Below are 26,603 nucleotides of genomic sequence, written 5' to 3' on the forward strand. Positions count from 1 at the left end.
TATTTGCATAGGCTGCTCCCACGGTCCCCCATGCACGGCCTGCTGTTCCTTCCTGTGCAGATCTGCCTTCCTATTCTATTAGCCGAGCACCTTGGCACTCTAGCCGTGAATCAAACGCACACTGTAACACACAGTACCTGACCCGGTGACCCTCGCAGGCGGCTTACAAGGACAACCTGTAATGGGACAGGCTCCTAGGTGCTGTTAAAATGAACGGAATGAGAACAAACCGTAGCTCCACACACAGAGGGGAGAGCTGGGATCAGATAAGCCCGAGGCCAACACTGCTACAAGAGGTCTTCTTCAGAAGGCTTAGCCTGCAGGGAATATTCTTGGTTTATCTCCTCGGTACTGTCCTGATATTTCCCTCCACCTGAATGTAACAGAAGGGTGGAAGTGGAGGGATAGCCAGGGGCTTAGGGCAATCCAAGGTGCTATGGAGAGAGGTGGTGTGAAGTAACACAGAGCACCTATGACAGTAGCCAGTGGACTGCCCCAGTAACCTTACCTAGCATGGCCGACCTGCCTTCCTCCTTCACTGTGTTGTTTAAATGGAATTGCCTAGTTTTTTTAAAAAGAAATGAAGGTAGAGATGTTCCTGCATCTGCAACTGGCAACAGTGAACCACGCACACCGCAGGGATCACCACAAAGGCAGGAGTCCTGGCCACAATTCTGCACACTTTTCTACATCATGCTGGAGTCAGGGCTCCCTTTACATTGTCCTAAGCTACACCCAAGTGCACAGAGGGCAGCGGCACAGAGCAGGAAGGGACCACACTGTATTAGTGAGCGTGTGCAGAGGGTTTACACCATTCACTTTTCACACATCAGGCCATTTTCACAAGGGCAGTAGGCACTATAGAGCTATCCCCTGGCAGCAGTTAATGTTTCAGCACCGTTAGCTGTGGTACCACAGCTGATCAAGGATCACATTTCACATGACAGTGGAGAAAATACTTTTGCCTCCATTTTTCAAAATCAAACCCATCTTTGGTTGAGCTCTGGAAAACATTCGCTCCTGGGCTGAGCCTGACCTTGCCCAATTTCAGCCCAAAAGATTGAAGAGGTTGCAAGCAAGTGAAAGTGCTTACACCAGAAATGCTTGTTCAACCTACATTCTGTCCAGGACGCAGAGAACACTCCTATGTTATCACTGGGACGTGCTAAGTGGGACATCATAGGGCTTTTCCAGGTCTACTTTCTATAACAATCCAAACTCTCACAAGCTGTTAAGATAGAAAGATCTCCTTTATTAATGAACCCCAACAGTATTTCTTCAGATACAGGAGTTTTGAACTCAAATACTCAGAAGAAAACAAGTTAATATTGCATTATTCTCATAAGAAATACTGCAACTCATTACCAGTAACATATTGCAAAGCAAAACAGCTGGAAAAGAAAAAAGAAAAAGAAAAGAAATTAAACTGATCAAAATGGAATTAAGGTTGGTTTGTTTTTGAACTAGTAAGTCCTTGCAAGCACAGCTTGTTTCCGCAGATTACTTCCCAAACTTGTACAAAACAGAACCCGATTGGTTGTATTCCGTAAGAGCCCAGAGAGGTGCAACATTAAAAGCTACGATTATCAAGTAGCAAGTGCTCCAGCCTTCTGTCTTCAGCGGCGGCCTCCGCCACACCCCATGCGTTAACGGGATGAGAACGTCTTCCCCCTGTAAGGAGCAGAAGGGCAATATTAGGGGTATTCTCTTACCAAGTATCCCCACACATGACTCAGTCCCAGTAGAGTCCTGCATTGACATTGACTCTGCTCCCTTTCAATCCAGGCGAGACAATGCCCTTTGGGGAAGGGAGGCTGTGGAGAGGATTTGGGGGAGTGCACGGGAGGCTGTTCCCACCAAGAGGGGAAAGAGGAGAGGGAGGGAACTGCACGGAGCACGGAAGGAAATGAGAGCAGAGATACGAGGTCATGGTTATGGAAGGCCTGGAAGAGGAGGACAAGGAGCAGAAGCCAATGAAGGGACTGAAGTGTGAGTGAGTGGCAGGAGGGGAAGATGCCTAGACTACAGGCACATGCACATTTTAACCCTGGGCTAAGTATTTTCCGACTCAGGCTCAAATCTGGGGCTCTGGTCTCCACACTGCAGTGCGCAGACCTGAGTCAAAGGGTACGTCTACACTACCCGGATCGGCGGGTAGTGATCGATCCATCAGGGATCGATTTATCACATCTAGTGTAGACGCAAGAAATCGATCCCCGATCGCTCTGCCGTCGACTCCTGTACTCCACCGTGGCGAGAGATGGAAGCGGAGTCGACTGGGGAGCAGCGGCAGTCGACCCCACGCCGTGAGGACGCAAAGTAAGTCGATCTAAGATACATCGACTTCAGCTATGCTATTCTTGTAGCTGAAGTTGCGTATCTTAGGTCAATCCCCCACCCCCCGTGTAGACCAGGCCAAAGTAACCTTATCCCAGAGTGCGTAGCACCCCTCGGCCTCTGTGTCAACACTCTAGCCCAGTCGATGTATCTTAGATCGACTTACTTTGCGTCCTCACATGTACCGGTGACCCCTTTCACATAGCAAGTCTCTGAGTGCAACCCCCCTTATCAGTTAAGAACACTGTTTAATACATTTAACACCATTATAAGTGCTGGAGGCAAAGCGGGGTTTGGGGTGGAGGCTGACAGCTCGCGACCCCCTTTGTAATAACCTTGTGACCACGAGGAGTCCTGACCCCCCAGTTTGAGAACCCCTGAACTAGCCCTAGTGTTGCACTGTGGGAAAACTCTACTGCCCACAGCCTGCGACAGTGCTACCGATGGGACTCAGGTGCTGGAAGGAGCGCGAGTTCATAAACAGTGTAATTAGCGCCTTTGGTGGCTGTCCCCGTAGAACGACTGCGGTCTGGGGAGGCTTTATAGTGAACTGATTGGAGAACTGGCCTTACCAGCTCCAGGCTGAGTCATCCTGGCGGGAAAATGCCCAGGGGCACCCGAGGCTAATCAGGACATCAGTCTCCAGGGCCATCAGCCGATTAAACTGAACCTTTGCAATTCTGAATGTTTAAAATGGGTTGTTCAATGAAGGGGTTTTTGATTGGTTGGTTTTTTTATTTATTTTTGCCTTTTTGTTTTGAAGTTTGACAAACTGTAGGTTTCAGAGAAAAAACACCTGCACACCCCAGCCTGGCTGCAGAGCGGTGAAGTGCATCCCCTGGGCTTGGGGTGCAGTGTGCTCCAGCACCCCCCAAGATCAGAGGCAGATTACGGTTTTGTGGGGCCCTGGGCCAGAGCAAGTGTTCTTGTTGGGGCAATGGGGGTCGAGGCACAGGGGCTTGTCCTGCCCCCCCATCCAGCACTGCTGCTGGGGAGCAGGGTCGGGGAGCGCCAGGCAGGCGGGCAGGCAGAGCAGGGCATGCCCCTTTCTTCCCCCTTCCTCACCCCCCCACCCCCGGCACAGTGGCTAATCCACCATTCCCTGGGATCCCTTATTCCTGCACCCGCCACTCCCCAGTAGGAAGAGATAAGGGATCCCTGGGAGGATGTGGGGAATTTTGGGGCTAGCTCCCACTCACCACCCTAGCAGTGCATGCTGGCTGGGCAGCTCTGCATACACAGCTCCAGGGAGCAGGTGCAGCCAAAGTGTTGGGGGTCATCCTCCCACAGCCATGCTGAGCAGGGAGTTCTGCTGCTCCCCCTCCCTGCAGGGCAGCACACACCCGCATCTGGCTGTGCTCTTGTGACCTGGAAGCAGCTCTCTTGGCAAAAAGTTTCTTCTGATCCACTGAAAGCCCCGCAGGCTCTCTGGTAGCATGCTTGAAGACTTGTGTTCAGCAGGCAATGGGTTAATGCTGATCTCAGCTGTTATCTTTGCAAAGAGAGGTGTGGTTTCCATTTGTAAGCAAGTGCAATAGATTGTATCACAGACTGTTAGCATGGAGAGGACTAAGGAAGTTGCCCCAAGGAACTCAGGGATACAACCGGAGGAATTGGAGCACTGGAATGGGTTATCTAGGGAGGTGGTGGAATCTCCATCCTTAAAGGTGTTTAAGGCCCGACTTGACAAAGCCCTGGCTGGGATGATTTAGTTGGGGTTGGTCCTGCTTTGAGCAGGGGGTTGGACTAGATACCTCCTGAGGTCTCTTCAGCCCTAATCTTCTATGATTCTCTGAATTCTGGGACCCAAGTCAAGCCGGGGCTGCGCGCACACAGAAAAGCAATAGGGTTTGGACCTTAGGTCCCAAGTTAACATGGACTCGGACCCTCCAGCCCCGCTGGGTCCTGGGACCCTAAGTTCGAGCCCTAGGTTAACACAATTGGTGTGTGGATGCAAGGGGGGAGAGGGGAGGGGAGGTTAGGTTTGAGCCTGGGCTTACATTGCTGTGTAGCTATACCCCTAAGAGGCTTCAATGCACTGGACAGATGGGAGGAGCTTTTTAAAAATCACTGTCCATGCCCCAGCTGTTGCAAAGCTCCTCTCAGAAATGCACCAACCACCTTCTGGAGAATGAACACAGAAACACCCGCAGTTAGTTGGTGCTGGGACCAAGCAGTTCTGCCCTCCCCCAGGCAGTCCCCACAGCACAGAACCGTTTTGTAAGAGGAGAGAATTTTATAGCATATTAAACCCCCCGGATCCTGCTCCTGGCCGCTGGAATTTCCCCAGTGCAAATAGTTAACTCAAAATGAATCAGCGCTTGACACCGCAGCTCCATGGCAGAGGCTTTAAGCTATTCACTGCTGCCGACGGGCATGCAGAAAGAGGCTGAGAAGGGTGGCCCTAAAACACCACCATTAGCAGTGGGCAATACTGGATTAAAAACGAGCCCGGATCCTTTTCAATAAAGCCAGCTACAGCCTGAACACAGAGCGCATAGAGGGCTGTCTTGAAAGCCTGCTGGGACTTGCACTATCATCTCTCTAGGGATGCAACATTTCTGTCTGTGGTTCTTTTGTTCCTTCCCGCTGTTCCACACACCTACGCACACACAAACCTGAGCGTTTCCTTGGCAAGACCCCTTGCAAGGCTGAGCCACTTCTAAGGCCCCACCAAATATCACTCCTCTAGCTGGAACAATCCACTTCTGCAGAGGGGCCTCTTACTCCAGGTGCTTCAATGGACACACAGCATTTGCATCGCGCCCAAAATCTGGCTTCTGAAGATATTCTACCAGGCTCAACGGAAATTCCAGCCCCACTGGACTTTAAACACTCCCGAAAATAGTCACTCATTGCGGACCAGCGATATGGGGAAACTGACATGTCTATTTTCACAGCCCCAGCTGAGTGAAGTGCAAAGTGGGAACAGAGCGCAAATAGTGTTAAATCAATTAGATTAAACCCTCCCCCTCATTTTCGCACCATTTCCACCAGCCCCCGAGATTTGATACACTGCTTTTCAAAGTACGAGTCATAGCCAGCGATGTCACTTTAAGAGACGGGAGAGGCACTGATCACTTTCTCAGCCACTAAGATGTGCTCAGGGACCCTGGATAAGGCTGAGGGTCCCTGCCCAGAACCCCTCCCGTCTTTAACTCCACTTACAGCACACGACCCTGTTTCAGAGCTTCATTGTCTGCTACACCCTGCCAAGCTCTGTCCATCTCCGGGTTCTCTCACATACCACTGACTGGCTGGCCCCAAAGCTCACCATAGCAATATGTGCCTTAGGGACAGTTCTCTGTGACAGCACTGCATGTGACCTGTGAAACGCCCCCCCAAGGCATTTCTCCCGACTTGTGAGGAGAGATGCCGTGACAGCTGGCACCAGACTAACCTGCTGCTCATGCCAGTTACCAGTCAGTTCCTGTCCAGTCATCCTGCTAGATAAGCAAGTTGCATTAGAACAGTAAATGGAGCATTACAGGCAATTTGGTACTATCTACTTACAAACCCTCAGCTTTCCTGACTAGTCCTTAAAAGGACTGATTGCCGGCAGGAAGACAGAGCCTGCTGCCTTTCTGCTGTACCTATCTGCTGTTTCATCTCTTGGCCTCAACTGCTCTGCCTGTCAGCCTCTGGACCAGGACACCTGTGCGGGACTCTGCCTGCTGAAGTGAGTCACCAGCCAACTGTCTGGCATGGAAGAGGCTCCTGCGAACAAGAAGCAAGGGGGGAAATAAGCGAATGAGATATGAGCTCATCTTAATCCGCCCCTCCATCGGGGTTATGTTCTTGTATCCAAGCCTCCATAGCTCACTCAACCCCCCCAGCTCCCATGCTCACCGTCTGCCCCGCCCTCCGCACCACCCCCATTTCACAGAAACGGACAACCCTGTTCCCCCTCTGTGTCTGAAGGGCTCAGTGATGGATGCCAATGTCTTCCTCATCAACAGGCCTAGTCCAGCTGAGAATTGCTGGGTGGTTTCTCTGTGCCCTTCCAACAGCCTCAATCCGGATTTGGCCAGTCCACCCTATCTAGGGGGAGAGGCAGTAAGCCGTGACCGCCGGCTATCCCATATTAACAGAGGAAGTGAATACGCTTCTGGAAACGGGCGAGACATCCTAGCTGATTCTCTTTAGGGCCCTAACGCGGAGTTTAAACTAACTAAGGAGATCTGAACTCCAGCCCTGCGAGGACTAAACGTACTGATCATCACCGAAAACACAGGTGAGACGCTTCCCCGGCACTTAGTTACAGAACTGCTTGAAACCCTTCCCTTCGGAGCCAATGAACACAACCCTCCATGCGCTAGGACTGAGCTCCCAAACTGCCTACTCTGTAACAGCACAACAGACCCGCCAGGAAACCACTCCAGCGGGAGCTGGGACAGAAGAGGAGGCAGTTAAAGGTACTTCCTGAGGTCAGCCAAGACCAGAAGTACCTGTTTAAATGGAGGCAGACAGACATTTTAGCTTTTCCCCATCATCCGGACTAGCCAGGTGTGAGATAAGAGCCTTTATTTCCCTTGAAAACAGGCAGTTAAGTGGCATTCACATGCGGAATAGCCCAGGTGTTGGGCTTTACCTGAACTGCAGGCAGGTCAGCCTTTCCCAGTTCTCCAGGATGACCCTCCCCCCTCAGAGGTTCCAGGATTAGCTGGGGAGAGGACTAGTGCAGCACCTGCAAACAGCGACAGCTGCACCCTTACAAGAGCCTGCCACCGGATTACGCCCTGATGCTCCAGCCCTTCTTGTCTGAATGACAGACTCATATGTACACTGTCGCATCGTACGCTAACGGCTAGTTCTCACGGTTTGATTTTCTGGGATTCGCTTTTGCTCACAGGGCAGCAGCACATAATGCAATTGCTAAAATCAACCGTGCGTTCAATGCTCAGCGCGCTTGCAGACATCCTCCACCTCCTGGGGATGGCGGCGGGTATCGGCACCACCATTTCCCAGAAACGGGAACAGAGGCAGAGCAACAATTTCACTTGTCCAAGACCACAGAGTCGGTGTAAGGGAAATCCAGCCTTGGGTTCTCCAGACACGCTCCTCTCTCCCAAGGCTCCCGCCAGGAGGGAAGATCCTGTCTAACGACCTGAAAGCGAGTTTGCTTTTCAAATGTAGTCTGCCACTCTGGGATTTGAGCGTGGGTTCCGTGCGGAGTTAAAGGTGACATTTACTAACTAGTCTGCAGTTAGATCCCTTAGTTAACAGTGAACGCTTGAGCCAACCTCTTAGCCTGGGACGGGCTGACCCGTGAATACTTTTCATCAGGTTTGTAAACTGTGCATGTGCCTAGTCCACACTTGAGTGGAGCCCGGACGAGCTGTACTGATGGGTTGTGAAGGGAGATGCTGAAATGCGAGAGTATCCAGCCAGAGGTAGGACATTCAAAGTTAAGCTGACATCTTCTGCCTTAAGGCTGACAGCGTTAAGGATGAGCCGTCAGCCTTTCCTCAAAGTTTCTATTTTGTCCTTAAATATGGAGAAAGTTGCGTTTAATTTAACAAGTTTTTAATTCTCGGTACAAAGCCAACCTCGCAATCTGGAGAATCAACGCACTTTCACGCTGTGAGGGAAAGGCCCTGGAGTGCGTGTTAGACTAGACTGCAAAAACTCTGACAGCAGAGCCACGCTAGCCCAGCACTGCGCACCTCAGCAATGCCCTTCGTACAAAAGATGCTGTATACAGAGGTATCAAAATGCTTCCGTGTCTGCTGCCCTCTACCACCCCAGATCTACCCCTTTCAGAATCGAGAAAATGCCCTCTTGGGAAAGGCAGAGTGCGCTTTACAAATAACCTGGATTATTAAACGAAGAGAAGGTCAGACAGCAGAAGCCTTTAAATAACCGGAGCTTGTTAAAGAACAACATAAGGTTCTCTATTCTACTGCCCTCTTCCCAGGGCTTCTGGGGCTCAGGACAAAAGAATTCTACTCCATTTTAGAACAGTGGTTACTCACTAGGATTGCCTTTCCAACGTGCGCGCACCACGCCCAGCTAGTGAGAACCTCCCCAACACACGTTGTACTGGCTGTGACAATAACGGAGCATGCTCTGTGTTCACGAGACTCTTACAGGCCCAAGGGTCCCGGCTTTGATACTCACGTGATTGTTTTCATTTCCTTTTTCTCCGCGTCTGGACGGGCACGGTTCAGCACCTTGAGGAAATCGGACGTTTTTGCCCTCATGCGCGTGTGAATATAGGCCTGCGTTGCATTACAAAACAAACGGCTGAACGTTCCATCCACACACTTTGGTTTTCAAATATCAGTTATCACCCTAACAGGGCTAAACTCTGAAATCCCTAGGGCTGGCATGAGGGGTGGAGCGTGAATACCAGCAGAACATACTACCCCAGTGGGCGATCTGGGACTGAGATCCTCTTCTGGGTCTAGGGGCTGGCTCTTGGTCATGGGGGTGACTCCCCAAGAGGACAGCGGGTCTTACACTGGACTCTCTGGTAGAACCACCCGATGGACAGGGATCCTGAAGAAATGGTACGTTGCTGCACAAATGTCCATTCCCCCTCCCCCAGTCTGTATTCATCTGTTGTCTCTTATACTTCGATTGTAAGCTCGTTGGCACAGAACCCGTCTTTTTGTTCTGTTTGTACAGCACCTAACACAGTGGGGTCCCGGTCCCTGATTGGGGCTTCTAGGCGCTAGAGTACTACAAATCCCAACACCAGAATAGTTCACTAGTGTGACTCGTACGTTCACTAGTGTGGCAATGACGGGTGAATTAGGCCTGGGAATGGGGCTTATGCTGTCCTCTGATGCGCCCAACGCTGGCCCTTGTCAAGTCCAGATCCCAGAGTCGATGTCCCACTAGTCTCCCTAGAGTGGCAATTCCTATTTCCTGCAAACAGGTGGGAGTGAGCACTGGTAGAGTTTGGGGGCAAATCCCACCATGTACGATGGAATGACCTGCAATGCTGCCTCACAGACAGAACCAAAAAAGAGGGTAGATTCATTTTCACATTCAGGGAGAACAGTGCTTGGCACGTACATAGCACTTGGCATTTCCAAAGGGCTACACAGGGTGTTCTTGGCGTTGGAAGCACATGAAGCAGAGAGGCCAAGATGAATTCTGCATTTAAAACCCTCCTCGGAATGTTTATCTCCCCCCGCCTCCAGAACACAGCGTTACACGAAATCAGCACAGTCCCTTCTTTAGCTGCCCTTCTGTACCTTGGAGCATTTGATGTGATAGTGCAGGTAGTCCCGGAACGTGTGGATCAGGTTGATGGTGTTGTCCCTGGCAGCGGTGTTGGTGTGGCGGGGGAACAGCACTGGAAAGATAAAACAGTAGTGCAAGGAGTTTTATTTCCAACCAAGGCTGAGCACCAGCTAGAAAGAGTGCCTCATGCCTATTCGAGTGACAGAGGCAGACACATCCGTGTCTATCGGATATGAACAGCTACTGAAGAGCTGTTTGAATACATGAGCCTTAATGCTCAAGAGGTCTATGAAAGAGCCCTTGCCTGCACCATATGACTGAATGACACTTGGAATTTTAACACAAGGCTTAACAGCACTTCTCCAATATTCGCAACACTGACATCTGTACGATCGGATACAGTCTGGATGACAGAGGTGATTGGAGTTAACAATCTGACGACAATCACATCATTGTACCCGTGAAAAGTACTTTTCATTCACTTTTCCTAAACTAGAGGAATGTCTTTCAACAGATACCTTAAGAGGGCAGAGAGGCAAAATGAACGAAAAACTGGACTGTTCAGTGAATGAAACATGGAAAGAAACCTAATCCTGCCTGTCTCTTCTAAACTAGTAACAAAGACCCCAGACACATTTTCTACTAATGACAGAGCAGAAATCTTCTTCCTGATCTAATGCACAGAGAAAACCTCATCACCATGAAGATTTAAGAGGCCAGTGAGAGGTGGTGTGATTTTACATGGCAAATCAATACTGTATTCATGTCAGAGTTTTACCCTTTGACATGACCCTTGCTCATCGCCAGACCGTGCCCCCTGCCAATCACCCCATCCCCAGCTCCAAGCTGACAGAGCAGAGACATACACTTAGACAGCACCTTGGGAAGCCATCCAGATGCTGCTGAATGCCCTGTCACCAGCTGAACATAATCTGCTAAAATCCCGAGGCATCCGGAGGAAAATAACTGTCCAGGATGAAATTTTGCATCCTTCTGCCACAGTACAAACAGAAGCGCCCTTCAGAGAAGGCAGGGCTCGGCACTGCCACGCGGCCTGTCCGCTTGCTGGACAAGCCAAGTGCTATTAGTTACGCTGGCCCAGGAAGCAAGGCGCCAACTGTGAGTGGCCAGCATGCACAGCTCCAAGGGCTGTTATTTTGTGGGAACAACGCAACTACCTTTCCAAGGACCGACAGGCCTCTGGCATGGGGCTAATCTCACAAAGGGGCAGCTAAATCGGACATTGAAAAGGAGCTGCTCACACACAAAGCCTGTGACCTAAAGCGAGTTGCAGAGCTCGTGCATGGTTTAAGGCTAGGTCTACACTGGGGGGGGAAGGGCGGGGGTGAGGAGGGGTGTCGACCTAAGATACGCAACTTTAGCTATGTGAATAGCGTAGCTGAAGTCGGCAAGTCGACCGCTACCGCTCCCCCGTCGACTCCGCTTCCGCCTCTCGCCGTGGTGGAGTTCCGGAGTCGATGGCAGAGCGAGCGGGGATCGATTTTACTGCATCTACACTAGACGCGATAAACTGATCCCCGATAGATCAATCGCTACCCGTCAATCTGGCGGGTAGTGTAGACGTACCCTAAGATCTGCTATTGCATTGTGCTCCCATATTGCCCATGAGTTGCCTGATGTCTCTGAGATATGAATCTTAGCTCAGGGCTCTTGTACAGACAGGCACAGCAACACCCCACCAGTCCCGAACTTCGCTTTATTCAGCAAAGGGAAGAAGCAGCATGTTTGTGTTCTACTCTCAAATGAGTGCAAGAAAGGGGGTTCGGAAGGGAAAAGCCTTAATGGACTAACCCCCTTTAGTCCCCTTTTCAGCTATTGACTAAAAGGTGTAGCCAATCGTTAATTACACTTGTGGTTCATTCTTAAAAACATTCAAGAGACTAAATAACCAAACTTAACCAAATTTATTGCCAAAAGACAAAATAGTCCCATGCGAAAAGGAGACAAATACCCTCCTTCTGGAAAGCAATTCTCATCTCATAACACGGTCACCTTACCCCACAAGCCCGCTTTGGAAATACACAGTTAAACTAGCTATATTTATAGCCTGGCTTTACAAAGAGTTTCAAAACTTTCTGAACGTAAGAAAAATCCAACCCGCTACTCTGCATCTTCCTTCTCTTTGTTCTGATACTAGTTACAGCCCTAAACTTTCCCTTATCTCGTTTCAAATACTACATCCCAAGTGCTGATGAGCCATGACAGGATTCTATCCGGCACTGGTGAGGCCTCATCTGGAGTACTGTGTCCAGTTTTGGGCCCCACACTACAAGAAGGATGTGGAAAAATTGGAAAGAGTCTAGCAGAGGGCAACAAAAATGATCAGGGGGCTGGAGCACATGACTTATGAGGAGAGGCTGAGGGAACTGGGATTGTTTAGTCTGCAGAAGAGAAGAGTGAGGGGGGATTTGATAGCTGCTTTCAACTATCTGAAGGGGGGTTGCAAAGAGGATGGATCTAGACTGTTCTCAGTGGTGGCAGATGACAGAACAAGGAGCAATGGTCTCAAGTTGCAGTGGGGAGGTTTAGGCTGGGTATTAGAAAAAACTTTTTCACTAGGAGGGTGGTGAAGCAGTGGAATGGGTTACCTAGGGAGGTGGTGGAATCTCCTTCCTTAGAGGTTTTTAAGGCCAGGCTTGACAAAGCCCTGGCTGGGATGATTCAGTTGGGGCTGTTCTTGCTTTGAGCAGGCGGTTGGACTAGATACCTCCCGAGGTCCCTTCCAACCCTGATCTTCTAGGATTCTGTGACTCCCTTGACACAAGATATTTGTGCATCTTTGCTTTGACAAGTTTCCTGTTTTCTAATGCCAAAGCTGACTTCAGCTTTTCAAAGTGTTGGAAGATACCCGTCACATGTGAACAGAACTGTGGGAAGAACCTGATCATTCAGTTAACTTCCCAACAGCCATATACATAACGTACATTATGTTAATACCATGTGCATAATACCTATTAGTGTGGTGTACACTACGCCTACATCTAGGTCTTGGTGAACACCTCAGTATTTTTATCACTGGAGCCTTGGAAAACAGTCCTCACTGAGGTCCGTCTAATCCACGCAGGGTAATATTGCCCAGCACAAAAATCAGAGTCTGGGTCCAAGCATCACAGGAAAGGATTGGGACAAGTGTAGCAGAGGATGTTGCAGCTCGGGAACCAGGTGCATTAATTGGCACAGCTCTCAGGGAGAAATCTGCACAGTGCCTGCTTCCATATCTACCTCTAGCCGATACTAACAGCTCCTAACTCATGGGCAAAGTTGCACAGAACTGGGCTGAAGGGAACACTATTCCAGGGGAGTATCTAGCCCCATGTGGTGCTTGGCAAATATTAACTAACCCTCTCAGCACCCCCTGGCAAGCAAGTATCTCTGCTTTACAGATGAAAATTAGGAGCAGAGCTCTAATGGTTTGTCCAAGACCAAAGAGAATGTTGGAGAGCCAAAATGGAAGTTCCAGGTCCCAGCTGTGCATTCAGACCATGCCTCTAACAGAACATTTGTGGCCAAACAAATTATACAAAAAATATGCACATCTTCCCCCAAATGAATAACTCAAAGCTATCCCCCCTTAGTCATCAACGGAAATTGTATTTTCAAAATAACATGATGCATCAAATCATAAGAATCTGTTTCTATTTTTCCCATTATTTAACATGCTTAATGACCTGGATTATCGAATGATTAACCTTCCCCTCTCTATTTCCTCATCTCCTGTTACAGAGAACAAAGAACACTTTGAACACAGAAAATTGATGTCATTTATTTTTATCGACAGGAGAGACGAGATGACGGATGAAGATGTGATATGGACTTCTGTTACCCCCAAAACATCTTTTAAAATTATAGGAATTCTATTTGTCTCTCTCCGCCCCAACTGAGAAACATTCAGACAGGTTGTTGTCATTACTACTACTTTCTATAAAGTTCTGGTGCATTTGGATCCAAATGCACCACGACAACGTGACATTAACAGCATGCACCAGAGCCAAGAATTGTGGAACAAAAGCTCTGAACATTTTCCCACGCTGCTCTGACCAATCTGCACCAGTCTTAACTTGCAGAATTCCTATTTCAGTCTTGAGCCACAGACTGTCCACCTGGCAGGGCCATTCAATGGTTTTAGGCTGAGAACACGTGTCCAATAGGGATTATCATCCCCAGTTGCGTGCATGGCACTTTACGGATATATAGCAAGACAATTGTCCAAAGTTTACAGGCTGCCTAGGTTGGAATGAGTGTAAGACTCACTGCCCAGCGGGACGGGTACCTGGTGCGTCAATCTCTGTACCACATCCCATATGCAGAACCATGTCACAAGGAGTTTCACTGTTTCACTCCCTGTCTTAAGTGATGAGACAGCGTGAAGCAGCTCTGTGCAATGAACACAGGAAGACAGGGATAAATTGCCCTTCCTGGGCCCAGCTTACCAAAGGTAATGTAGCCAATGTTGTCACCTACTGCTGCGTCCGTGTCTTTCAGTTCGAGGGGGGGCTCCCTGTGGCTGAAGAGCACCTGTGGAGCTGTGTGACTGGCACGGCGGCCTTCCTTAAATTCCTGTGCAGACAAGACAAAACCAACATGAATTCACTCAAGTGTGAGACTGAGGGCATCCACACTGCAATCCCAGCCTCCTGCAATGGGAGTGCCGAACGATCCTGCTTGAAGTATGAACACTGGCTTCCGAAGCCCCCTCACTCCCCACCCATAGCTCCCACCTTTCCATACCAGATTTTAGAACCCAAAATCTTTGACATTCAAAGTGCTGACTTTAATGCGTCTACCTTCCCTTTGAAAATGTGAACAAGGATTTTCCCTTACAGGGGATAAGAAATATTTAGTTCAGTGGAATCAGAGTCCTGTTACACCAAAGATTTCCTAACCTCATGTGGGCTTTGTTTATTAAATTAAAACCCTGCCAAATTAACCAACAGTAACACAAGCTCAGATCAGGAACATGGAAGCTTCGGAGTAGAAAGCATGCTACTTCACACAAAACAAACGGCCTAAAATCATACCATGGGAGGAGAGGCTAAAGATCAGTCACTAACAAGGATCATTTGTGCTTTTCTAGGTGAGCTGCTTCTGACCGTCAATTTCATTGCAAAACTGTTTCCTTCTTTAGGACCCAAGAGAATTTAAGAATGTCAACTGCCAGCAATGGCCCATTTCATGCAGAATACGAGAAGTATGTGAAAGAATGGGTACTAATTGAAATTGTAAGCCTTAAGCCAACGCTAACTAGGTGAAACCCAGCCAAATGCTACTAGTGATAAATTGCAGGTTACAAAAATGCAAAATCCCCTAAGGTTATAACAGATGGGAGGCTGCTGGCAGGATGTTTCCCCATATGGACCCCAGGGTTCTAGTCTCTCTCTCTCTCTCTCTTACCCTCCTGCAAAATAGCCCAGATGTGTCAGCTTTCAGGACACATTTGTTTCATGTGCCCTTTGACATGAAGTGGGGGTACTGGCTGGTGTATGAAGAGCAGCTACTTGGCAGAAGACCTGACTGAAACATGTATTAGTTTGGGAATAGATCCTAGTGATGTGCTCACGGCTTGTATATGGGCCCTTTTCACTATCCTAACCTGAAATAAAATAAGCGAGGAAGTGATTTGTCCCACAGTTCTAATATCATGAATATACAGGTGTGAAAGACCTACAGACATCCTTTTCAGGCTGAGAGGGCCCTTCCTCCTGGCCGCACCCGGACTCCAGGCCATGTAGTGCTGTTTTCCTTAAATAACCACATACACACTACTTGCAACTTCACCCTTTCACGTGAGGCACGTGCACATCACTAACTCAACATGAAATGTATCACGCGATTATTATCAGCTGTCCTTTGTCAGCTGTGCATGGTCTCCAGTGTCTGAACCCTTCACCCTCCATACCCGTAGCATGTTCCTTGCTCTAGAAATGGAAGGAGAATTACACACATCCCTGATCTGGAAGAGTTCAGGTAGGTTACTAATTAATCTACTGGGGCAGTTTACTGGGATCTCCCTGTATTAAACTTTACAACTTTGACTTCCGACTGCTAAGGCCAATGGATAAAAGAGTTCAAAGAGCTTCGCCCCGGCTGAACTGGTTAATGGTGGAATTCTCTCCGTGAAAGGAAAGCAGTTGTAGCTAATGTTAGACACAGCCACATTACATAACTGAGCAGAGGGAGGGCGAGAACTAGAGGAACAAGTTAGCATGACTCAGAGTGGAAATTCTTGCGGCTTGAACAGCAAGTTTTTAGACGCTTCAGAGGTAGAGAGTCTGGAGCAGCATCCCCTGGAAGGCTCACTGCAGCCCCAAACCTGTTTTATTAACTCCGGGGTTTCCACTCATTTCACAAAGCTGCAATCCAGGGACCCCAGAAGCAGGGTAGCACTGTGCACTTAAAGTTGGGGACTTTGACAAATGCTGGGGATTTCATGTTTGAAGCAGATCCTCTGCTCTTAACTCATGCCTCAGCAGAGAGGCAGACATGCAGTGCGAGCTAAGAAGCCAACATCCGCCTTTCTCTGGAACGTGCTCGCGGCTGTAGGCTGGAATCTCAGTTGTAGACTAAGCCATCACAAGGTTAATCCTCGTTAGCTGGGTTTCATCCCTAGCTGGCACATAGCTGTTCTCATCAGTCTGGCACTCTTTTTGCAATATGGACAGGGCTCTTAGCTGTGCCAGTATGACTAGACTGGCTGGTCCTCCTCCCTCCCAGAGTGCACTGCTCCACATGTCTTGTGCCACTACACACAGGTCCTCCAAGCAGTCTACCCCCTGCTGACGCATTATAGAACAGCTGCCCAGATTTTTCCAGAATGCATGGACAGGCAGCATAATAGGCATGGATGGATAAACATATCTGGCAAATGGCTGTGGTGTGAAAAATGTCCCGGTGCATTGACAAAAGTGTTTGTTTTTAAGTGGTTTGGATAAGGGTTCTGAAAGTGCAGGCAGAACGTCAGACGGACGAAATCTCAGCCTGCCAAACTCAGACAGCAGTTACATAACCTGCACATTGTTTATTAGAAGAAGAGAAGAACTCTAGTTTGGCTAAGTGACAACTACGATGGGAAAAATAGTCTACAAATAATGTATTTAAGATTGATATGAAAAAGCACTTATCCCAGGCTCTAGGCATATTTATAATTTTTCAAACACATCACAAGCAATACCAAAAAAACCCCAACCCCCTAAGACAGCCTATTAGTGCAGACTAGGGCAGTTTTTAAGGTGGAACACATTTAGAGACTTTCAGAAATATAGGGCTGGAAGGGACCTTGAGAGGTCAAAGTGCAGCCCCCCCGCACTGATGCAGGCCCAAGTAAACCCAGACCACCCTTAACAGGGTTTTGTCCAATCTGTTCTTAAAAACCTACAGTGATGGAGTTTCCACCACTTCCCTTTGAAGCCTATTCCACAACTTAACTACCCTTCTAGTTAGAAAGTCTTTCCTAATATCTAACCTAAATCTCCCCGATGCAGATTAAACCCATTACTGCTTGTCCTGCCTTCAGTGGACACGGAGAACAATTGATCACTGTCCTCTTTAGAACAGCCCTTAATATACTTGAAGACTTACCAGGTCTCTCCCCCCCCCCCAATCTTTTTCCCAGACTAAACATGCCCAGTTTTTCTAACCTCTTGTTATAGGTCAGATTTTCTAGCCCTTTAATCATTTTTGTTGCTCTCCTTGGGACTTTCTCCAGTTAATCCGTATCTGTCCTAAAGTGCAATGGCCAGAACTGGGCACCGTGTTCCTGCTGAGGCCTCCCGGCGCTGAGCAGAATGGGACAATGACCTCCCATGTCTTACATACGACGTGCTTAGTAATACTTCCCAGAATGAGATTAACCTTTCTTTGGAATTGCATCACAGAGTTGACTCGTATTCAATTTGTAATCCACTATAATCCCCACATCCTTTTCAGCAGTACTACAGCCTAGCTAATTATTCTCCATTTTGTAGTTCTACATTTGAGTTTCCTTCCTAAGTGAAGTACTTTGCATGTGTCTTTCTTGTTGACTTCTGACCAATTCTCCAATTTGTCAAGCTCCTTTTTAATTCTAATCCTGTCCTCCAAAGTGCTTGCAACCCCTCCCAGCGTGGTGTCGTCTGCAATTTTATAAGCATATCCTCTACTCCATTACTCAAGTCAGTAACAAAAATACTGACTACTACCAGACCCAGGACTAAACCCTGCAGGACCTCACTAGATGCGCCCTCCCAGTTTGATTACAAACCATTGATAACTATGCTTCGAGGGCAGTCTTACAACCAGTTTGTATCCATTTTATACTAATTTCATCTAGACCACATTCTCTAGATGAGACTATATATGGAGATATACCTATCTCATAGAGCTGGAAGGGACCCCAAAAGGTCATCAAGTCCAGGCCCCGGCCATCACTAGAAGGACCAAGTACGGATTTTGCCCCAGATCCCTAAGTGGCCCCCTCAAGGACTGAACTCACAACCCTGGGGTTAGCAGGCCAATGCTCAAAGCACTGAGCTATCCCTCCCCCAATGTCATGTGGGTCTGTGTCAAAAGCCTTATTAAAATCAAGATAAATCATGGCTACTGCTTTCCCGCAGCCACTAGGCCAGAGCCCCTGTCAAAGAAGGAAATAAGCTTGGTTTGGCATGATTTGTTCTTGATAAATCCATGCTGGCTAGTCCTTATAACCCTATTAAACTCTAGCTACTTACAAATGGATTAATAAACTGTTCCAGTATCTTTCCAGATATCGACGGTCGGCTGACTGGTCTATAATTCCCCAGATCGTCTTTGTTCCCCTTTTCAGACAGGTATTTTGTTTGCCCTTCTCCAGTCCTCTCGCTTCACCCGTCCTCCAGGAGTTCTCAAAGATAATTGCTAATGGCTCTGAGATTGCTGCAGCTAGTTCCTGAAGTACCCTAGAATGAATTTCATCGGGCCCTGCCAACTTGAATACATCTGACTTAACCCATTCTTTTCCCACGCTGGCTTGTATTTCTTCCCCCTTGCTGTTAATATCTACTGTGTTGGCTATAGCATTCCCTTGAGCAATGCTTTTATTGAAAGAAGCTATATGCTTTAATAGGATTCATTCTTGGCAGAAAGAAGAAAACAGCCTGATTCCTGAATGCAGCATAACACTGATCCACTGAGGCAGGACTGGCCCTAGACAAAATGGCGCCCCAGGCAAGGAGTATTTTCAGCACACTCCTCCCCCCCATTTATTAAACTTTTCAATACCTTATTTTTATTGCATTTGTAGCCCATTTCACGACTTTGATGCACGACTTGCATGCATGATTTATTCTGGTCATACAAGACAATAAATGTGCATGCTATGATCTGTAAATCTGTATTTATTCATGCCATATATAAGCAAAGAAAAAATTCATTTCCTCTAAGCTTTCAGAATTACACAATAAAACAAGGTTCACAATATCGCAACTAGGCTCTCACTTCACTTTGTTCTTGTATCTTACTGACTGACTGGCAACACCCTGCCCCTTATAAACGCGCGAGGGCATGGCTGACCACATTCTAGGAGATTCAAGGAAAATGTAGTTCTCAGAATGTCTGGAACGTTCCGCGAGATTCTACAAAGGCCCAGAACATTCTAGGAGGTTAGTGAAAAACGAATCCACGTAATGGAATACCTGAAACATTTTACTTCAAGCATTCTATTTTCCCTTTTGTCGCTAACAAAAACAGCCCTCCTCTTCCCCCCCCCCCCCGCCCCGAGCCCAGCGCCCCAGGCGGTCGCCTGCCCCTAAATCCAGCCCTGCACTGTGATCTAGAGCTGCTTAGAGATAATGCATTTTTGCATGGTCCTGTCTATTATACAGGTACAAAGGGACGTCAGGGCATTTCCCACAACAACAAAGGTTTGCTCTGGTGCCCTTTGCCAAAATTCAACCTTCCCCCACAGTGCTGACTTCTAGCCGGCTACTGCTGAAACCCACACCATGGGTGGCTGCATTTCAGTGGAATTGTGTGTATGCTGAAGTATTTTGTGATGAAAGGAGTTACGTAAATATGTAATATGATCGACTGTGTTAAGCCAGCAAGGAATTCAATAATTAAAGACGCCAACACGACAGACCAGATTAGAAGAGATACTGCCTACGCTCATTAGCGTGGTACGGCCATCCAGTAGAGTTCTGTCCCACAGAGAATAGGCTGCTGTGAAGCATTTACATGCATTAAGCCCCCAGTGATCTCACTTCAGTTCAGTATCTACTTGTTCAGTGATTCTCCTTTTAGAAGAAGTGTGTAGATTTCTGGATGATGCCATTTATAAACACCTATAAACAACTCAATGTCCTTCAGGTTCCATACCTGCATGAACACCTTTCCAATCACCACGTCATCGTCATCCTTAAATACTGTGCTGAACACAACCGTGACGCGGTCCTTCTTTGACTCAACGTACCTGGAGGAAAACCAAGCCACTGTGAGGACAGGCTTAAAACTTCACATGTGGAACACACACTCAGCTTGCAAAACAGTTTGCTGCTCCACATACAACCCAGATGAATGAGGCACAGCCACCAGGTGATCTGTGTCAGCGTATTCTTGTGATAAGTCACAAGATGGGCTCCATGGAGTGAACTGTAGTAATTGCAAGAAATACTGGCCATTTGCAGGGACAGCTGCTGGAACATATCAAATCCCCCCTTGGCCTGGAAACTTGAGCATTCCACAGGGACAAGGCCTAGCATTTGAGTGTCGAACGCCATTGTCCCGCACAGTAAAAGGTGATGTCACTAACAGGTCATTTGGTATTAAGCCTCTGTCAGTCAGATGGACAAGTGTTATCTTAGCTACACACCGCTGACAGGCTGAAGGATAAGCAAGCCAACGCATAAAACACTGGGGACTTCACGGCTTACCACAGTACTTCCTACACGTTTGAACACAAAGACCTGGAGCAGATTTAAACACTGCCAGGCACAACTTTCCTGTGCTGATGAATGCTTTGGGAGCGGCAGGACAGGGGATGCACTCGGCATGCTTACATCGTCTCATCGTCCCTGTAATGGATGACAGCTCTCTTCTCCCCATCCTTCCCCTCTTCCTGGCATTTGAAATACTTCTCGAAGACAGAGGCAAAGCAGTTCCGCTTCAACATGCCAGCTTGGTGCACAATGGAATCCTTGGCTGCAGGAAGGTTCTCCAGGTCATATAGCAAAGAGACATTGTAACCTGGAAAGGGAGGTTAACCCATCTTTAACGTTTATAATCCTACTTAAATAAGAGACGTTAGACACTTTCAGAGGCAAAATCCTACTGTGCAAACCCCTCCACATTAGCTTGTAGGTTGTCTCCTCCTTCTCACCCCTTCCGAAGCACTAAAGGGCGTGGGACCCCACTAATATCAGCGTGACACTTTCTAACCCAGAGGAGGGAGGGGCCATCTAACCGAACTCAGAGAGGGGCCATGGTAAGATTAAGCGCTCTTTCCCCGTCTCAAAGGCAGAAGCGATGGCTCTGTAGTTCCTGCTCCTAAATTTGGTAATGAGTGAGTAGGAAGAGAGGTAGTTACAAGTAACCATGGTTTTCTGAATCTCATTAAATGCTTGTCAGTCTCATCACACAGAACAAAAATCCCTATTGTGAGGAACGGAGGCTTTCTCGGGGGTGGAATCAAGAATTATAGTCTGTGCTGCAAACAAACTCTGCCCTGCTGTACTCAGCCCACCTTGATTTTTTTTTTTTTGGTTTGTTGTAAATGCCTTTCATTTGTACTAAGAGCCCAACTGTGTCAAAGCGCAGTGCTCATCGGAACCTCATTTATAAAGCAGCGAGAGAGTCGTCGTTGCCGTCTGCACACATTTAAAAAAAAAATGAATTATATTCAGGCTTACCTGCTTCTGGGTTTACCAAGAAGTTTCCATACACTCTCTTCAATAACTAGGAAACAGACAAAACATCGGCAGCGTAAGTCTTTCCCTTCCAGCACATCCTGCTCTTTTCCCGAACACCTTCTCCCTTTTTTCATCAGCTATCTGGACACTGGTTTAGGCCACATCTGGTCTTCAGCCAGAACCCCAAATTATGGGCTTCCGCATGCAGAGCCTCAACCACCCGGTGGCTGGCCTCACTGAAAATTAGTTTCAGGCTTCCATGTTTTACAGAACTAGCTTCCACCTATACTCTGGACAGGCCTCCCGTGTAGGCTATGGTTCCTCAGCCACGGACTCTGGTGCGGAATGGCTGTCCAGAATCAAAACTTTCCTTTTAAAAAAGGTCTAGCCTTTAGGGTGGCAGAGATAATCTTGAAAACCTGAATCAAGCCTAAATCAATTCAGTAACACCTGCCTGCTTCAGGCTCTCTGCAGACAATAGCTCGAAGAGATGTGAACTGCCTCATTCATCTCAAGTAGCGCTCTGGGGATGTTGTGATTCCAAGGTGCAAAATTCACCATTTTGTTTTTGTTTTCTATCTCCTCGGCCTGCACCCACACCTTGCTCTGCAGTTCCTCTGATTACAATGCATGATCCTTCCGCGGTTCCATGGGTCAGGCAGCAGGGGCTGGGCAACCAGAGAGGAAGGGGCGAACCAGAAGCATAGAAGCTAAAGAACAGTGCAGGAGCGAGGGAGATTACCCATTGACGCCAGCTACAAGCCAATCCTTCCTCGCCCCCATTCCCTGGCACATATGGGGCTGGGGGAGGGAGGTTCTGTGCCAAGCCGTTTGGATAACATCCCAGGAACTGAGCCACCTAGACAGCATAGCGAAAGAACCTATCTTCAAAAGTAATCGGTGCTGAATTTCACATCAATGACTATTTTCAACTATGAGCTGCAGCTGGGCATGTCTGTGAGGAAGTTGGGCATGAGAAGCATTTCATAGCAACAGAATAAATTAACACTGCAGCTGAATTTAGGGGTGCCTGCTGCAGAAGTTGGTCCCATTATGCCACCTAGTGCGCGGGGTCCTGATTCTGTGTGACAGGAGACAACAGACATTCATCTGACCCCATCTGCTAACGGACTCTGCATCAAGGATTAAGTGATTTTTGAATGCCAACACCCACATCCAGTGATCAACATTTCTCTAGCAATGGCTGATGACAACGCAGATATTTAAGCTGTGATGGGAACAGCCACTCTGCACTCCTCATGCCGTCGAGGATGTTGGCGAGACCATCAATTGCAGCGGGGGACACTAAACCTAGTCTTCTCCACAGTGCAAAAGACAAACTAATTATTTAAATGATTTTATTTTAAAATGGAATTGTCCTTTCCAAGTACAAGCACGTGATGGATTTAGTCAGTGATTTGGAAACCAACACGGATATTTGTATTTTAAAAAATATTTTAATTCTCCCTCTAATGAAGAAATACACTGAGAATCTATATTGGGGGAGCCAAAAATGAGGCCCTAACCTTCCACATGGAAGTGCAGCCCACAGAGACTACAGATCCCACATAGCTCTTTGGGTGAAGATGGAACATGATGCTCCAGCTGCGTCTACACAGAACTTTCATATTAATGTCAATAGAAGGCAGTAACAAGATAATCGTACTTATTCGAGCACTGTTTGACCATTCAAATTCTCCCCTTGTTGCAATTCTCTAGGTTTGAGACACTTTCCAGTCATGTGTAAGTAACTCCAAGAGTTATGAGCAATTTCCCCCTATTTTCACAGGAAAAACCAACAGAAGACACCCAAAGGTAAAGTGCTGCATGTCTCTCTGCTGAGATGTGCAGCATGAACCCCATTAGGTAACATGAGGAGATTTGAAAACTAATTCAGGAACTGAGTCATACTTCCTGCTTCAAGATCCAACCACAACGCACAGATGTTCATAAAGGCCTTTTCTTTCTACCATAAATGGCTCTCTGCAGCATAAGCACAGTTGAACAGGAACTAAACCTGCTACAAAAGCGGAACGAGGCAGTGCGGCCTGCAGATAAAGGCGTGTGCATGTTAAAGGCAGCCTTCCATTTGCTTTAAAGTGTGGTTAGAATAAGAAAAGCAACACTGTGGGATTCCATATTTATTCACACTGTGACTTCCTTAGCAAGTGAGTTCAGTTTACAAGAGGATATTTCTAACTGCCGGTGCCCTACACGCCATTAGGGGAATCTGAAAAATCAGCTGTGCTCTTCTACCTCTCATGCTTTCATCAGAAACAAAAGCTCCGTAACTGGAACTTATCAAATATCGATAGGAACAGAATTTAGCCTGTTCTTCCAGAATTGTGTGCACGCTGTGTTGGCGATGGGAGTAACACAGTGTCTATTACATGGTGCAACTTTACAGACACTTTTCTAACCCACAGGGCCTCGGTAGTATCTTGATCCATTGTAGTCAGTGGGACCCCTCACGGTAGTCAAGTTAAGTACACACAACAGAAAGCGTGTGCAGGACCAGGGCCTAGAATCCCAGGAAGAAAGGGAAAACCAGAAATGCAGCCACTCACCTCATCTGCACCATGTTCCTGTAGCTCTTTGTAGAATTTCAGAGAAATACTGATCATCACTTTCGTCTTGTCTCCATTGGGGTTGGAAATATGATAAAGGACTCCATCGAAATCTTGGACAGAAGCAGCGGAGAGGGAGGTTAGGAACTCATGTAATTTCTTCGTTCCAAAGCATTGCATAACGTAAACGTTTTTCAAAATAGGAACTGTATGGTATAAAGATCTCCCATATTACTGGGCCCTCGAGCACAGTAGTCTGTAATTAAGGAAAGTTATGAGGAATACTGGAGATCAGTAACAAAGACTACAAGGATCCCTGACAACTTTGTATCCCAAGTTAAAGTTTAGCCCAGTCTTGTTTCAACTATCACTGACAAATGTGCCACATCCTTAATCCATACAAGCATATTGAGATGAAGAGCTCTCTCGGATGGTTAACTTTTGTCTCTCCACTCAGCTTGAGGGTTACCATTAGCACCCACATGTCTGACACACACTGCACTATGTGGGGAATTCGAAACCCAGAAAAGCAGCAGGACACGCTTAAGCAGAAAGCGGTCAGTGCAGTAGCAGAGTCCCTGGGCAGTTTTCTTTCTAGGCTCCCCGCTTTGGTTCAGAAGGCAGAATGGGCTGTATGGCCTCTGTTTTGTTTAATTTAAAAGCTCTGTTTAAGCTGGGTTTCTCCACAGAGCAGTACAACTCTAACTGGTCATTGGAATCTAAAATTTGAACTGCACAATGAATACTCGCTTATAGTTTTCAAATCAAATCCCATCTCATTGGAGACTAAGCTACAGGGAACAGACTTTCAGTTTATCTTGGCCATTGGAGTGCTTATCATCCTAAATCAGACTCCTATCTGCTGTATCCAGATGGGTGTTACATACCTCATTACACATGCCATTATGGGCATGAAACATCCTGGCACATAGGGGAAACAAGTTACAACCATTTAGTTAATTCACTTTATAAGTGCTGTGACATTTAATTCATTGTCATCGGCGAGTGCATCAGGTGAGGAGGATGGATGGAGAAAAGAGCTGAACCAATTCCAAGCACAGTTCTTTAAATAATTCAGCCAACAGGAATGCCTACTAAATATACTGTGTGGCACATGCACATAAAGGCGCAGGTTTGTCAATTAAACAAACCTCTCCATGTGGTGCTAGGCGAATTTGAGTACACCAGACATTGCGACAGTCAGGCCAGACAAGCTTGACTTTTTTAAAGGAGATGAAAATGTTGTGAAACGTACCTGCAAATGTTACTTCTACTGCCTCTGGTTTGTTCCTAAAGAATAGAAAACATTGGATGTCAAAAATCAAATCACAGCCCTCTTAAAATTGCACAGAAACATTGGTGTACTCGTTTTAAAAAGCCACATGTCCACATTTCTGATTAGGAGAAATGGCTTTTTCTGAAAGCCCCAACTGTATAACTCCTTAATACTATTCAATTAGGAAAGATGTTACTGACAAGAGTTCTGTACTTCGCCATCTCCCCATCACTCTCACTGTGACCCAGCTTTTGAAAACAATCTTGCCATTTTAGTATGATATTATTCATAGTCTATTAATAGATACCGGAATTCTGCATCGGAGTCTGAGATCCTAAGCAATTCACAATGTGTGCGTAGCCTTAACATTACTAAGAAATGCATTTTGAAAACAAAAAACTTATTTATTTTTAGCCTCCCGAGATGACAGTTCCGGAGTCAGTGGTCCCCCCGGCAAGCATGGACATCATCATAACCATGTAAAGCATGGCAGGGAACTGCGGCCACTACAGTACTTTAGGTGTTAGCGATGCCACAGAAAGACCCTTCCTCAAAGCGTGGATCCTGGTAGGTGAACAGAACAGGAAGCTTTTCAAATGGGTGTTTCATCATATAAATTTAAATTGTATCCCGGCATTCTGTTTGTAATTTAGGATCCCAAACAAATATAAATGTTTAAAATATTTCACTTTACGTTCATATGCTCTAAGCTTAAAAGCTTAACAACAATACCCTGAAAGGCTGCATTTCTCCAGGCGATGGAGTTAAACTGGCACTAACTACTCTGATGGAATTGAGTGTTTCTGAAGGGTGAACTTGCTATGATCCATGATAAGTGGTTTGCTTGCTGCCTCTGCATCCTGAGAGGTGCTGTTGAAACCATAGCCACTAAGGTGGCATTCTCTGATGGGAAGAAATACAAAGGTAGTAGTAAGGTATGGGCAGGGAATTCTACAGAGGACAAACAAGATAAACAATCTGGAGATTAGAGGGCCCAGGTGGGGGAGGTGATATCTTTTATTGGACCAACGTCTGTCGGTCAGAGAAACAAGCTTTCGAGCTTACACAGAGCTCTAAACAGCAAAAGTAGGCCCGATAAAAGATATTAACTCCCCCCACCTTGTCTCTCCAATATCCTGGGACGGACACAGCTACAACACTACTGCATACAATTTGGGGATTGACAGTTTGCCCATTTTGTGGTATATGTCTGCTTATTTTAAAAAGAGAATCTAGCAGCCACTACTGGACTGGGTGCAAGGTGCAAAAGGCCCAATTCAGCAAATAAATCAAGCTGGCATCTACACAAACTGTCTTTCAGGGTGTCCGTGGTCACAACCAGGCTGCCCCACT

The 26,603-nt window shown here is 47.2% G+C and overlaps 1 protein-coding gene across 1 annotated transcript; it reads right to left on the reverse strand.

The window, feature by feature from the left end:
* Window positions 1-1,231: 1,231 nt before the first annotated feature.
* ARPC2 (actin related protein 2/3 complex subunit 2) lies at window positions 1,232-25,264 on the reverse strand (the record flags this gene model as incomplete). Its single annotated transcript, XM_034785670.1, is given in 9 exon segments — window positions 1,232-1,671; window positions 8,458-8,558; window positions 9,543-9,643; window positions 13,983-14,109; window positions 19,879-19,972; window positions 20,559-20,745; window positions 21,408-21,453; window positions 23,975-24,087; window positions 25,230-25,264. Coding segments are annotated over 9 exon segments (829 nt in total), but the record flags the coding sequence as incomplete, so codon positions are not given.
* Window positions 25,265-26,603: the final 1,339 nt, after the last annotated feature.

The sequence above is a fragment of the Trachemys scripta genome, chromosome 11 (genome assembly GCF_013100865.1).
Source record: "Trachemys scripta elegans isolate TJP31775 chromosome 11, CAS_Tse_1.0, whole genome shotgun sequence".
In the NCBI taxonomy this organism is placed as follows: domain Eukaryota; kingdom Metazoa; phylum Chordata; order Testudines; family Emydidae; genus Trachemys; species Trachemys scripta.